Here is an 11,647-nt window from a genome sequence, read left to right on the forward strand (position 1 = left end):
AGTGAAAGTTTGGAAATAAAAGAGAATTTTCTCTAAAATGTGTTTAGAGCAAAAACAGCACTACGCTAAAAAAAAATAGCTCTATTATGCCAAAATACTTCACAGAGATTAGTAATGCTCTTAGACTGGATTTTTAACTCTGGATTGTCATCAGAGCAGCAATCATTTTATTCTCCTATTAGACCATCTCTCAGTAAACATTAGAAATCTGCCGTCCATGTTACAGAGTAATTTACTTGTCTAGATATATATTAAAATATGTATTGTAGACATGTTGATGAAATGCTGAAAGACTTCTGGAGGACACGTCTCTGTCTCTGTGACTTTAAAAGCTGTGAGCTGTTGTGTGTCAACATGTTTTCACTGTTTCAGTCTTTCGCCATGAGGAAACATTATTTCAACAACACAGAGACCGGCTTCTTCAAGAAGGTCAAGAGGAAGGTCGTCCCTAAGAACCCCATGACAGGTAGGTGTGTATGTGTCTTTATCATGACACATCCAGGGCCCTGTTTCAGAAAACAGGTTTAGTGAAAACTCTGAGTTAGTTAAACCCTGAGATGGCATCAGGTTTGAATGTTCCTAGTGGACCAACAGTCGTCATCAGGGTCCATCAGTGGACCAACAGTCGTCATCAGGGTCCATCAGTGGACCAACAGTCGTCATCAGGGTCCATTAGTGGACTAGTCTCCTGCATGTTTCTGATATGAATGTAATGATTAAATGATATATTTTGGTGGTTTGAGTTGAAGGTGTGAGAAAGAATAGTATCAGTAACATTGTTAACACTGTGCTACATTACAGAGAAATACAAACCGTACTAATGAACCTTCATTAATATAGGCCTATATTTTATCTCCAAGTGCACGTCACACACTGAGCGAGCCGCCTGTTAATGACGCTGTGGGCTAATGGGCATGTAGCTACTTCCATGTTTCAGATGATACGTCATGTTTGTAGTCGACCAATGAAGATGAGTTTACATATCACCTTGGGTTCGTCCTTCACCTTCTCAAAATGATCCCACACTTTGGATTTCCTGCCCGACATGTTATTAACTAGCCTGTGGAATAACCGCAGGTACCAGCCCTGGAGATTAAAGTTATTTACCTTTCAGATACATTTTCAACATACATGAATATAACCAGAATTACATATGTAACATCAAACACCAGTTTCATACTACAGTCTGTCAAAAGACACAAATATCACTGGAGACCTATTAAAACGACCACCTGTAGGGACTCACTACACTGAACACCTAACTCTTCATCTTCATCATCACAACATTCAACAATGATACTGCATATCGCAGGTTTTCCTGATATCGTGCAGCCCCTGTTAATACAATATGTGGAGGTCAGGAAGAGTTCCCACTGTTGTTGTTACTGTAACTCTGGAGATAAATAAGCAAACAAACATTAACGTGTGTGTGTGTGTGTGTGTGTGTGTGTGTGTGTGTGTGTGTGTGTGTGTGTGTGTGTTACAGACAGCAGCATGTTGACAGACATGATGAAGGGAAACCTGACCAACGTCCTGCCCATGATTGTGATTGGTGGATGGATCAACTGGGCCTTCTCTGGATTCGTCATAAGTGAGTTCTTCAGCTGTCATCATTAACATGTTAACATATCAGACACTGTCATGTTTTCACCATTAGAAGAAAATCAGCAACTCTGAGTGACGCTAATCTCAGTGTTTCCCCTGTGTGCGTTCAGCAGCACTGCTACTGTTGCATGAAACTTTCTCCAAAGGCAGTTAACTTGTTATCTCTGAGTAGCTAGTTGAGAATGAGCAATGGTTCATATTGTGATACTAGTTTGACTTGTTCACATATTGATGTCATACTGTTACCCACGGCAACAACAAGCACGGTTGAAAGTGAAATTATTGGAGACTCCTTCCAAAAAGAGGAGCAGCTTCAGTCGTGTGGAATAAACTGTGGCGTCCTGAATGTTTTACTTCTCTTACCGCTCAGAGGGAACTCACTCAGCAGCTGGCATGTGACATCACAGCTGCAGCCTGCTGGGTTTAATAATGCAGTGAAGTCAGATTTTAATAATTTCACAGGAGCGTACAGAAAAGCATCTCATGATCACAGCTGTGTATGCTCTTCTTATACGCAGCAGTTTTTCCTCCTGTAGTTTTTTATTAATTATTAATTTGTCCTCCAGCCAAGGTGCCGTTCCCTCTGACTCTGAGGTTCAAACCCATGTTGCAGAGAGGAATCGACCTGCTGTCTCTGGACGCCTCCTGGTAAACATCCACACTGACAACACCACATAGAACCACGTGCAGACATAAATTATGATGTGTTTAATTTAATGTAATGTAGTCTGGCTTCAGTCTGAATGAGTGGGCAGCTGATAACAGAACAGGCTCTGCACCATGTGTCTTCATTGACAAATAAATACTTGGTATTGGGAAATAAAATTAACCAAAATAACAATTAAGTTAAATAAAACTAAACTGATTATTTCACAACAACAGGTTTTCATGCTCATATATTTAGTCTGTGTTTATTCAGTGATGTCCTGTGTATTAATTTTGGCCACTGTGGGTCTCCGTACCGTGCAGGGTGAGTTCAGCGTCCTGGTACTTCCTGAATGTGTTTGGACTGAGGAGCATGTACAGCCTCATACTGGGACAGGACAACGGTGAGTGTCAGGTTTTGGTCTTTGACTTCTCACTGTTTTGTTTCTGGGTTTTGTTTGAGATTTTTTGAATAAGTCAAAAACACAGAGCTGCTTTAGATTAAATGTGATATTTTACAAACAAGACCAAAATATTGGAATCATTCATGAACTGTTCATACACAGATTTTTACGCTTCTATGCCAGCAATAGCTGCGGCCAGAGGGATTATGTTTTGGGTTGTCCGTCTGTGCGTCTCATTCTCATGAATGCAGTATCTCAGGAACACCTTGAGGGAGTTTGTACAGATGTGGCACAAACATTCACATGGGCTGAATGATAAACTGATTCGATTTTGATGGTCAAAAGTCGAGGTCAGTGCAACCTTGCATCAGTCTCATTCTCGTGAATGCAATATCTCAAAACACCTTCAGGGAATTTCCTCAAATTTGACACAAAGGTCCACTTGGACTAAAGAAGAAACTGGGTAGAATTTTGTGGTCAAAGATCAGTGTGACCTCACAAAACATGTTTTGGCCATAACTCAAAAATTCATGTGCTAATTATTAGGGGTGGGAATCTCTAGGCACCGCACGATTCCATTCAGTTCCCATTCTGAGGGCAACGATTTTGATAATAGAACGATTCTTGATTCTAAAACAAGCCAATAAGAAAATGTACACTAGATATTGAAAAACATTATTGTAATTTATTTATTATTTTGTTTATTTCGCACCATTGCACAAGACAATAGAAAAAAAAAAATGTCCATCACAAAATAAAGGTTCCGAGCAGAGGCAAGAGACCCAGATGGGCCTGTACGGGGCCTCAACTCCTTAAATACAGTACATCACCAATTCAACACAAGAGCCTAAAGCAAAGTGAAAATAAAAACATCCAAACAAATTTCATAACATTGAGATAACAATAATAATAATGATAATAATACTGACATTAATAATAATCAAAACAAATCAAGATAAAACAGCAAACACAAAATGACAGTAACAAAAAGCACAAAGTTATTCACCTAGCAAAATATATTTAAGCCTGGACTTCAGCAGTGGAGCCGAGGAACAGTTTTTAATCATAGAAGGTTTTGAATTCCACATTGTAGGACCTCTGAATCCTATACTGAACTGACCTAATGTTGTGCGGGAGAAATGACAATGAATATTTTTTGGTTGCCTGGTAGGATATGAATGAATACTGGAATTTGGTATGAAAAAATTATGGAAAACCTTTTGAATACAGTTAAACATAAAAATACATGTCTGATACACATTAATATCAAAAATTGATAATATCTTAAGTTGCAACAAAAAAAGTTTGTGAAGAGAAGTAGGAAATGTACTGGCCCAAATAATATTACAATAAGATAAATATGGGTATATTAAACTGTAATACAATGTCAGAAGACAGCAGCGATTCACTAAAGAAGAAATCATTCTAATTATGCCATAAGACTTCATAATTTTTTTGCACACAAGCTCAATATGGTTTTTCCATGTAAAGCCTTCATCAACAATAACACCTACAAATTTGGCATGAGAGACCTGTTTAATTTCAATGTCACTGATAAATAATTTAGAGTCTTGTTTTGAATAATTTTTGTTTTTATGTCTGAAAATCATATAATTGGATTTGTTGATATATTGTAATAAAGCTGGGAATACATATCCAGTGCATACAAACTGTATTACTTAGGTTGAGATCACTACACTCCACCGGTCCATCCTCCTCATCCACAAATCTCAACGGGACTCTCCTGTCCCTCGTCGACCTCCTCGACATTTCTCCTCCAGTATTTACAAAACTATAACTGATTATATCTATGAACTATAAAAACACCAACTATTGTAAAAAAGACGGTGGCAAACTACAAACTATGGTGAAAACACGACGAAAACACGGCATAAAAAAACTCAAAAGCTCTCAAAAACCACAAATACTATTATTTACAACACTAGATATTATTTACAAAGACTCCACTAAATCACTCAAAATTACACTCTCCTCGTCAGCTGTCACACTCCTCCTGCTGTGCTCACTTCCCTCTCTTTAATTAATTTCTTAGTTACGGTCATTTGAAAAATAAGCATTAAAAAATAAAATTAAAATCGATTGAGTTTTCCACATCGATGCTCGCATCGTTCAAGACAGAATCAGTGCATCTAAAAATCTATTTTATTTCCCCACCCCTACTAATTATGACAAATCTTCACACAAATATTTCACTGTGACATCACAATGTTCTGCAAAAACACTTCTCAGTTCATTACTCAGCGTCATATCTCAGGAACAGAGGGGGAACATTTCTAATTTTGAAGATTTTGAAGATGTTTGCTTCCGTGATTTCACAGACATGGATGTAAAGTGTAACTGCAGCTTCACTGGTTTGCAGAGGCACACACCAGCAAGGCAGTAATTCTAGCTAGTGACCTAAGGTGCAGTCAGTGTGAGGACAGAAGGCTAAAACACAATACAAAAAACTATGTTAACAGAAATACCCACGTCTGTGTGGACTAGGTCGAAGTGAACTTGAATAAACTTGTGGTTTTTGTGAATCTTAAAAAGGCCAGTTAAAACACAGCTGGTGTTCACAGTTGTTGCTGAAAGTCTCACAAAAACCTGTCAGAGCTGCAAAGCTGTGAAAACATGAACACTGAGACAGTTCGGACATTAAACCTCGTCTGTTTTTGATTTTCTGATTTTATTTATTAAAGCTGTCGTTAACTTACAGCTGCTGACCAGTCACGGATCATGCAGGACCAGATGACGGGCGCTGCCATGGCGATGCCCCCTGACCCCAACAAGGCTTTTAAGGTGAAACATTAAAGTCAGAAAGAATAATGAAAGGTTTGATCGCTGATTACATTTGTTTGTGACAGCTGTGTACATATTTAACAGAAACTACACATTTCCACATAATGTTTACAGACATAACACATGACCTACATGACCTTTGACCTGTCAGATCCTGGTCGTCTCATAAATTAAGATCTCACTCTTCATCTCGCGCCAAAACACCCAAGCTAATGCTAAAGCAAATAACTTGTTGTACACTTCTGCTGAGAGTCATGTCTCCCTGTTTGTTTATTTGTTTGTTTGTGTCAGAGCGAGTGGGAGGCGCTGGAGATCGTGGAACACAAGTGGGCGCTGGAGAACGTGGAGGAGGAGCTGATGTCCAGAGACCTGAACTTTGGAAACTTCTTCAGCCAGGACATCAAGTCCACCATGTTCTAGATCGACGAGGACCTGCGAGCTCTGGAGCGTCTGTGAAGGTTCGACACCTCCGTCTCTTTACAACACGCTCTGTTCTGAACGCTGTAGAACGACAACACTGATGAGTCTGAAGGTTCTGGAGCACAACGTACACAAATACTAGAAGCTGATTATTGTGGCACCAAATTGACTTCTTGCCTTTTTATGAGTCTCTAAATTCTAAGAGTGGAAAAGTTGTGCATGACATAGTGACTTAAAAAATGTACGTAATGATCGTAAGTTATGACACAGCTAGTCTGACTCACTGGATGTAGTCTGTGGTTATTAGCCGGCCTTCTCCCCTCTTCCACTGTCTGCGTGTTACCCTATCCAAATCCCCTTTGCTACAGGAAACAACAACCTCAGAGCTGCAACTAAGACACAGAAAATGGCACATTCTAGCAAAGATGTAGATCCTTCAGTAAGATTCAGCTGCTTTAATGTTTCTGTGAATTGTTGTAAAGATCTACAACAAATAAAACAGCCTGTGAACGCACCTCAGAAAAACCCAGACTGTCTCACAGGGCGCTCGGCCTGATGTTAGTGTCTTCTGACACCTGATTTGTTACCTTTTAAATCTGGCAGCAGCATGTGACAGTGACAGTGACTTCACCAATTTACAGACCTGTTCCTCTTCACATGAGCTTCTGTAATATTTTAAGGTTCTGCTGGAGCCACATGGAGCCAGTAGGTCCAGCGAGCTCCTCCAGAACTTAAGTCAGGCGTCACCTCGAAGGCTCTGATTATCAAATTATGTTTGTCTTTTTTAATCACTGAAAGTTCAATCACACAGTGACACGTGGCTGCTTTTGTTTTTGTGGCATCTTCTTTTGCGGGGCCGTGTGACAGGGCAGGGCTCGGCTCCCCACGTGCAAATGTTCCACTTCAACAAGTTCACCCCAAACACTGTTTTGCAAAAACACTGTCCCTGAATTTTGGGCTCAGTGCTGATCAACACGACTGTGATTGGTTTAAAGAAACAAAAACTAGCCAGTGTGTTTGTGCAAGATTATGACACAGCTCATGTTTTTATTAAACATTGTGATGGTTAAAAGAAGGAACCAGGTTTTAAATAGCTGACCAGTGTCTTGTCTGTTTGCAACTGAAGCTGTTGGCTCAGTTTTCATCAGAGGATTGGCACATATTAAAAAATACATGTGCACCCTGAGATAACTTTTATTTTTTGTATTTAATATTTGCTGCTTTGTGTTCTCAGTGTTCCAGGATCCTCTGAGGCGTGGAGCAGATCAGTTCGAGGGTTCCCAGATGTTCCAGATCACCAGGTTGTTTCAGTAAACCAGCAGATTCTGCACCAGGTCTGATCAGACGAAGCCTCTCAGGAAGGTGTTTTTCTCTGGGTGTGACGCAGAAATCTGGAGCTGCGTTTAAAGACGACTGGGACATTTTTATGGAGGTTTAAATGGCAGCAGGCGTGTTGTTGTTCTCACCCTGCAGGACGGACACTTTGCATGTACTTTTCTACACTGTGGTCATCCAGCTGAGGCTGTAATCCAGAGCGACTTGAAGTGAGTGCCAACAGTTTAATAAAGGTGCCATCACAACTAACTGAATCTCCCTCGTCTGTATTGTACAGCACTTAAGCAGCCAGGTTCACATCCCTTCATAAGACACTGCTTTTTACTTGAAGCTGGTAAGCATTCTTTTTTAGTGGTGTTGGGAGCTGCAGATTTCTGATTCACTACCTGCACAACTTTGTTACCTGTGTGCACAAACTGGTGGGAAATAGACGTGAAGTTTGTTGGGACACAGTGTGCGTGAACACAGAGTCTGACAAAATTTTTAAATCAACAGAAGTGTAAAAACTCACCTGGTCTCATCGTGATAATAATCATCCTTTTATTCATATCAAAAGATTGAAAGTACAATAAAATATTTTCATCTGATATTTGACAGGAAGACCAAAGAAAGAAATCAGCCCCAGCTTCCCTCCTGCTCGACCCAGGAATGATAATAATAATACATTTCTTACAATACAAAAATACTGTACACAGAGCCGGGTTAAAATCAGTGAGAGCTCGCTCTGACCTCGAGGAGGAAACCTCACCTGCGTCCGTCCTTCTGTCAAATAATTTTATGCCTGAATACAAATTGTATCTATAAATATGAAAAATAAGCATCTCAATGTCCTGCACCAGTCGGATCATCAGTTGAAATCAAATAATCAAAAACAAACTGTAGTCATGTGACAGCTGGAATTATTCCATTACAAAAATAAATACCAGAAGGAAACAACCAAAATATACAAAGACAAATTAATTTCTCATTTCTCAACAGCTTTGTTCAATATTAAATTATCTGTTTCTCTGCTATAAACACACTCCTGATTACCCACAATCCCCTTCACGCTGCGCTGCGGGCCACTTTAATGAGGTTCTATTGAGTAAAATAAACCGTCGAGTTTTTTATTTTGTCTGCAGACAGTTCAAGTTAATTTAAAATATATAACGACTTTATTTTAATATTTAATAGCTTTAACTTGTAAAATTAAGTGTTTCTGGATCTGGATCTTGTATTGCAGAAGCAAAAGAATAACTGATAAATTTTAGGACTGTTTTTGCCAAATGAACCAAAAATTTCGCAAGAAAAAATAAACAGGAACTCGCCAGAGACACTGCCGTCCTTTCAGCTTTAAATATTAAATGAATTCTAATCAAATATGGACCCTGGTGTGAGCGCCTGAATAATTACTAACTTTTACTGTTTAACATTACTCACATTTAAAAATGTATCAGTTAAGAAAAAAACTAAATTAATTATGTTTTTTATTCACGTTTTATGAATGGATTTAAATTGTGGATTCTCAAACTCGAGCATTTTTTAATTATTTTGTCTTTAAATGACGAATTAGTAATTTAATTTAAAACTGAGTAAAATAAAATTCTAAATAAAATTACGTTTTAAAAGGCCTTAACAAGACGTGTGAGCAGTTTGCCACCTTAAAATGTCACCTTTTTTTTTTTTAATTTTAATTTAAGCACCTTGATGACAAATTAAAGATATCACTAAAGGGAAACTGTAAATATTAAAGCAAATGATCTGTTAGATGGAATATGTTAAGTGCATGAAAACTCAAATTTAAAAACGTTTTCCCAATAAATTTCTGTGGTTCCATTTTAAAAGCTAATTATTGATTCATCATTTAAAGACAGAAAAAGGACATAAATATTTTTTTTTTTTTTTTACAAACTATTGATTCTAATTAAACACAGTAAAAGGCTGTTATTATTCTGCAGCTCACTCCAGGCTTCATAATCAAACAGCACGTGAGTTCTGATCGATCAGTAAAGATGAAATGTTTCCTCCGAACTGGAATTATGAATTCAAAGTGTTGTTTCGGCTCAGATCAACAGTCTGAACGTGACCTCCAGATCACCTTCAAACTACCTGAGTAACAAGTGGCCACGTTAACGACCGAACAGACAGCGACATGTTAACAGAGAATAAGAGCTGAGGAGGTTTGAGACGCAGCCTGCAGCCGTGCTGCTGTTGTTTTCTAACTCGGGGATAAAATAAGTTTTCAGACAAAGTTCAAGTGTTGTTGGAAAATAAGAAAAAACTAAAAGAGGCCTGTTGTTCTGATGAAGAAAAGAGAATTACTGAAAAGTAGAATTAAACTAAAAATCTTGACAGTTCATTTATTCTGTTTCCATGGTGACATAGGAGGTGGCAGCAGCGGCAGCACCGCCCAGTTCCGCGTCATCGTCTTTGCAGGAAGTGATGTCGTTGGCGGGCTGGGTGGAGGAGGCGGGGCTTGTGTTGGGGGCGGGCAGAGTGGGTATTCTGATCTTGTCTTGTCGATGGTAGAACAAGACGTAGGCAGCGTTGGTCTGCGCGACAACAAATTATTAACAGGTTTGAGTTTATGATCTTAATCAGTCATATAGTGTTGTTTTGTTAAAAACTACGGAGCTGCCAAAATAAATAAATAATCAAAAATAAATGAATGATAAATTAACAAGCAATTAAATGTACCAAAAATATAAATAATATTTTCATATTAATTTGCTTATTTATTTACTGTTGTATTAAATTTCCGTATTTACTTTCCAATTAATTTTCACTTTAATGTATTTGTTTTTGCATTTATTTATTTATTTTTAAAAATGAATACAAATAAATTTAAGAGAAAATTAAATAGAAAAAGTAAATGAAAGAATTAATACTGAACTATGGAGGTCGAACACTGCCAAAATTAATAAGCAAATTACTTTTTGTTTTTTTGAAATTTACATGTACCAAAATTATTGAATGATTAAAGGTGATACTGAATGATATTTTCATTTTAATTTGTTTTGTTTTTTTTTAGAATTTTAATTGTATTTATTTTTTATTTATTTTGAAAATTAAAAAAAATAAAAGGGAAAATTAAATAGGAAAGTAAATAGAGAAATTTATAGAAAGGCAAACAAAGAAGCTAACTGAAACTGAAATTTCATGTCAAATGTTTTTCATATTTATTGTTAATATTGTGGTACATTAGAAAGCGTATTAATTTTTTTTGGAGTCATTTAACAGCGTTCGTCCTCCATAATAAACATGTTTTTAAAAACTGATCATTTTAAATCTGATTAAAGTAAATGTTTGAATGTTTGTCATCAGTCACCACTCTGTGCGTCTTACCACGATTTGGTCCTCTCTGGCGTACGTCACCTTGCTGTCGTCAAAGTAATACCACTGACCGTTGTCTTTGTTCCGCGCGTAGCTGGTGTCTGCAGCAGAACACGCACGCACACACACACACACACACACACGACTATGAGTGAACAAGGTAGTGAATGTTAAACATGACCTCTGTGATTCAGCATCATCTCAGCTGACAGATGAAACATGGGACCTACAATGTCCGTCTCTGAGTCCTCCATAGTGATTGGACACAGCGATGAGGTCATAACGGCTCGGAGGCTCCCCATTGGACAGGCTTTTCCTCAGGAGGCAGCCGGAGAAATCCAGGTCTCTGTAACAACACACACCGTTCAGTTTACAGAGTGTGTGTGACTGAGTGTGTGTGACTGAGTGTGTGTGTGTGTGTGTACCTGAGGGGGAAGTCCACGATGCTGTCCAGTTTCTCTCTGGTGAACTTGGTGTAGGAGAACCTCTTGAGGTGGATGATGAGAACCTCCGGCAGAGACCACAGGTCCAGCTTCTTAGTGGCCAGCTGGTGCTTCTTACACACCGGACAGTACCTGGAAACACACACACATTGTTCTATACCTTTCACAGCTGTTCATCACCAAGAGTGTGTGTGTGTGTGTGTGTGTGTGTGTGTGTTACCATGGGTTCTCCTCCTCCAGTGTTTCCACAGTGGTGAACAGCTCGATGCACTCCTGCAGCTCAACTGTCGTCTGCTGCTGAGGAACCTCCATACTGGCGTGCTTCACATACTTCTGCACAGGAAGAGGAACAAGACAGAGGAGCAGAGGATGTTACAACCTGATTCACAGGTGAGGAAGAATTTAAATCATTTATCAGACAGATCACAACTGCTGCTGAGTCTACGAGCTACTACATGTCCTGATCATAAGTTTTTAGTCAATTAATAGTGCTGATGGCTGAAGTTTGTGATTTCAGAGGACGCCTTTTTTTAGACAATTTTTTCGACATGCTACACTATGACTTTTTTATCAGTTTTTTTGACATGCTATACTATGACTTTTTTATCAGTTTTTTTGACATGCTATACTATGACTTTTTTATCAATTTTTTCGACATGCTATACTATGACTTTTTTATCA

The 11,647-nt window shown here is 38.5% G+C and overlaps 2 protein-coding genes and 1 long non-coding RNA gene across 4 annotated transcripts in view; 2 read left to right on the forward strand and 1 right to left on the reverse strand.

The window, feature by feature from the left end:
- Positions 1 to 318: 318 nt before the first annotated feature.
- On the forward strand, positions 319 to 7,460 carry LOC126402480 (ER membrane protein complex subunit 3-like). The gene is made up of 7 exons (XM_050064506.1): positions 319 to 466; positions 1,487 to 1,591; positions 2,172 to 2,253; positions 2,575 to 2,654; positions 5,374 to 5,456; positions 5,748 to 5,914; positions 7,111 to 7,460. Exons 1-6 carry the CDS (start codon positions 355 to 357, stop codon positions 5,874 to 5,876), a joined length of 591 nt encoding a protein of 196 aa, XP_049920463.1. The 5' UTR covers positions 319 to 354; the 3' UTR covers positions 5,877 to 5,914; positions 7,111 to 7,460.
- Positions 7,461 to 7,729: 269 nt separating this feature from the next.
- Positions 7,730 to 11,647, reverse strand: part of usp11 (ubiquitin specific peptidase 11) — a 33,373-nt gene continuing 29,455 nt past the window's right edge. For both annotated transcript variants that reach the window (XM_050064433.1, XM_050064434.1), the window contains 5 exons: positions 11,187 to 11,299; positions 10,949 to 11,098; positions 10,754 to 10,869; positions 10,536 to 10,624; positions 7,730 to 9,742 (listed from right to left, as the gene is read on the reverse strand). In XM_050064433.1, coding sequence (XP_049920390.1) covers positions 9,551 to 9,742; positions 10,536 to 10,624; positions 10,754 to 10,869; positions 10,949 to 11,098; positions 11,187 to 11,299 — 660 coding nt within the window. In that variant the 3' untranslated portion in view covers positions 7,730 to 9,550. The remainder of the gene's footprint in view (positions 9,743 to 10,535; positions 10,625 to 10,753; positions 10,870 to 10,948; positions 11,099 to 11,186; positions 11,300 to 11,647) is intronic.
- Positions 11,227 to 11,647, forward strand: part of LOC126402494 (uncharacterized) — a 4,159-nt gene continuing 3,738 nt past the window's right edge. Inside the window, exon 1 of the long non-coding RNA XR_007571229.1 lies at positions 11,227 to 11,356. This is a non-coding gene — a long non-coding RNA (uncharacterized LOC126402494). The remainder of the gene's footprint in view (positions 11,357 to 11,647) is intronic.

The sequence above is a fragment of the Epinephelus moara genome, chromosome 16 (assembly GCF_006386435.1).
Source record: "Epinephelus moara isolate mb chromosome 16, YSFRI_EMoa_1.0, whole genome shotgun sequence".
NCBI classification, from domain to species: domain Eukaryota; kingdom Metazoa; phylum Chordata; class Actinopteri; order Perciformes; family Serranidae; genus Epinephelus; species Epinephelus moara.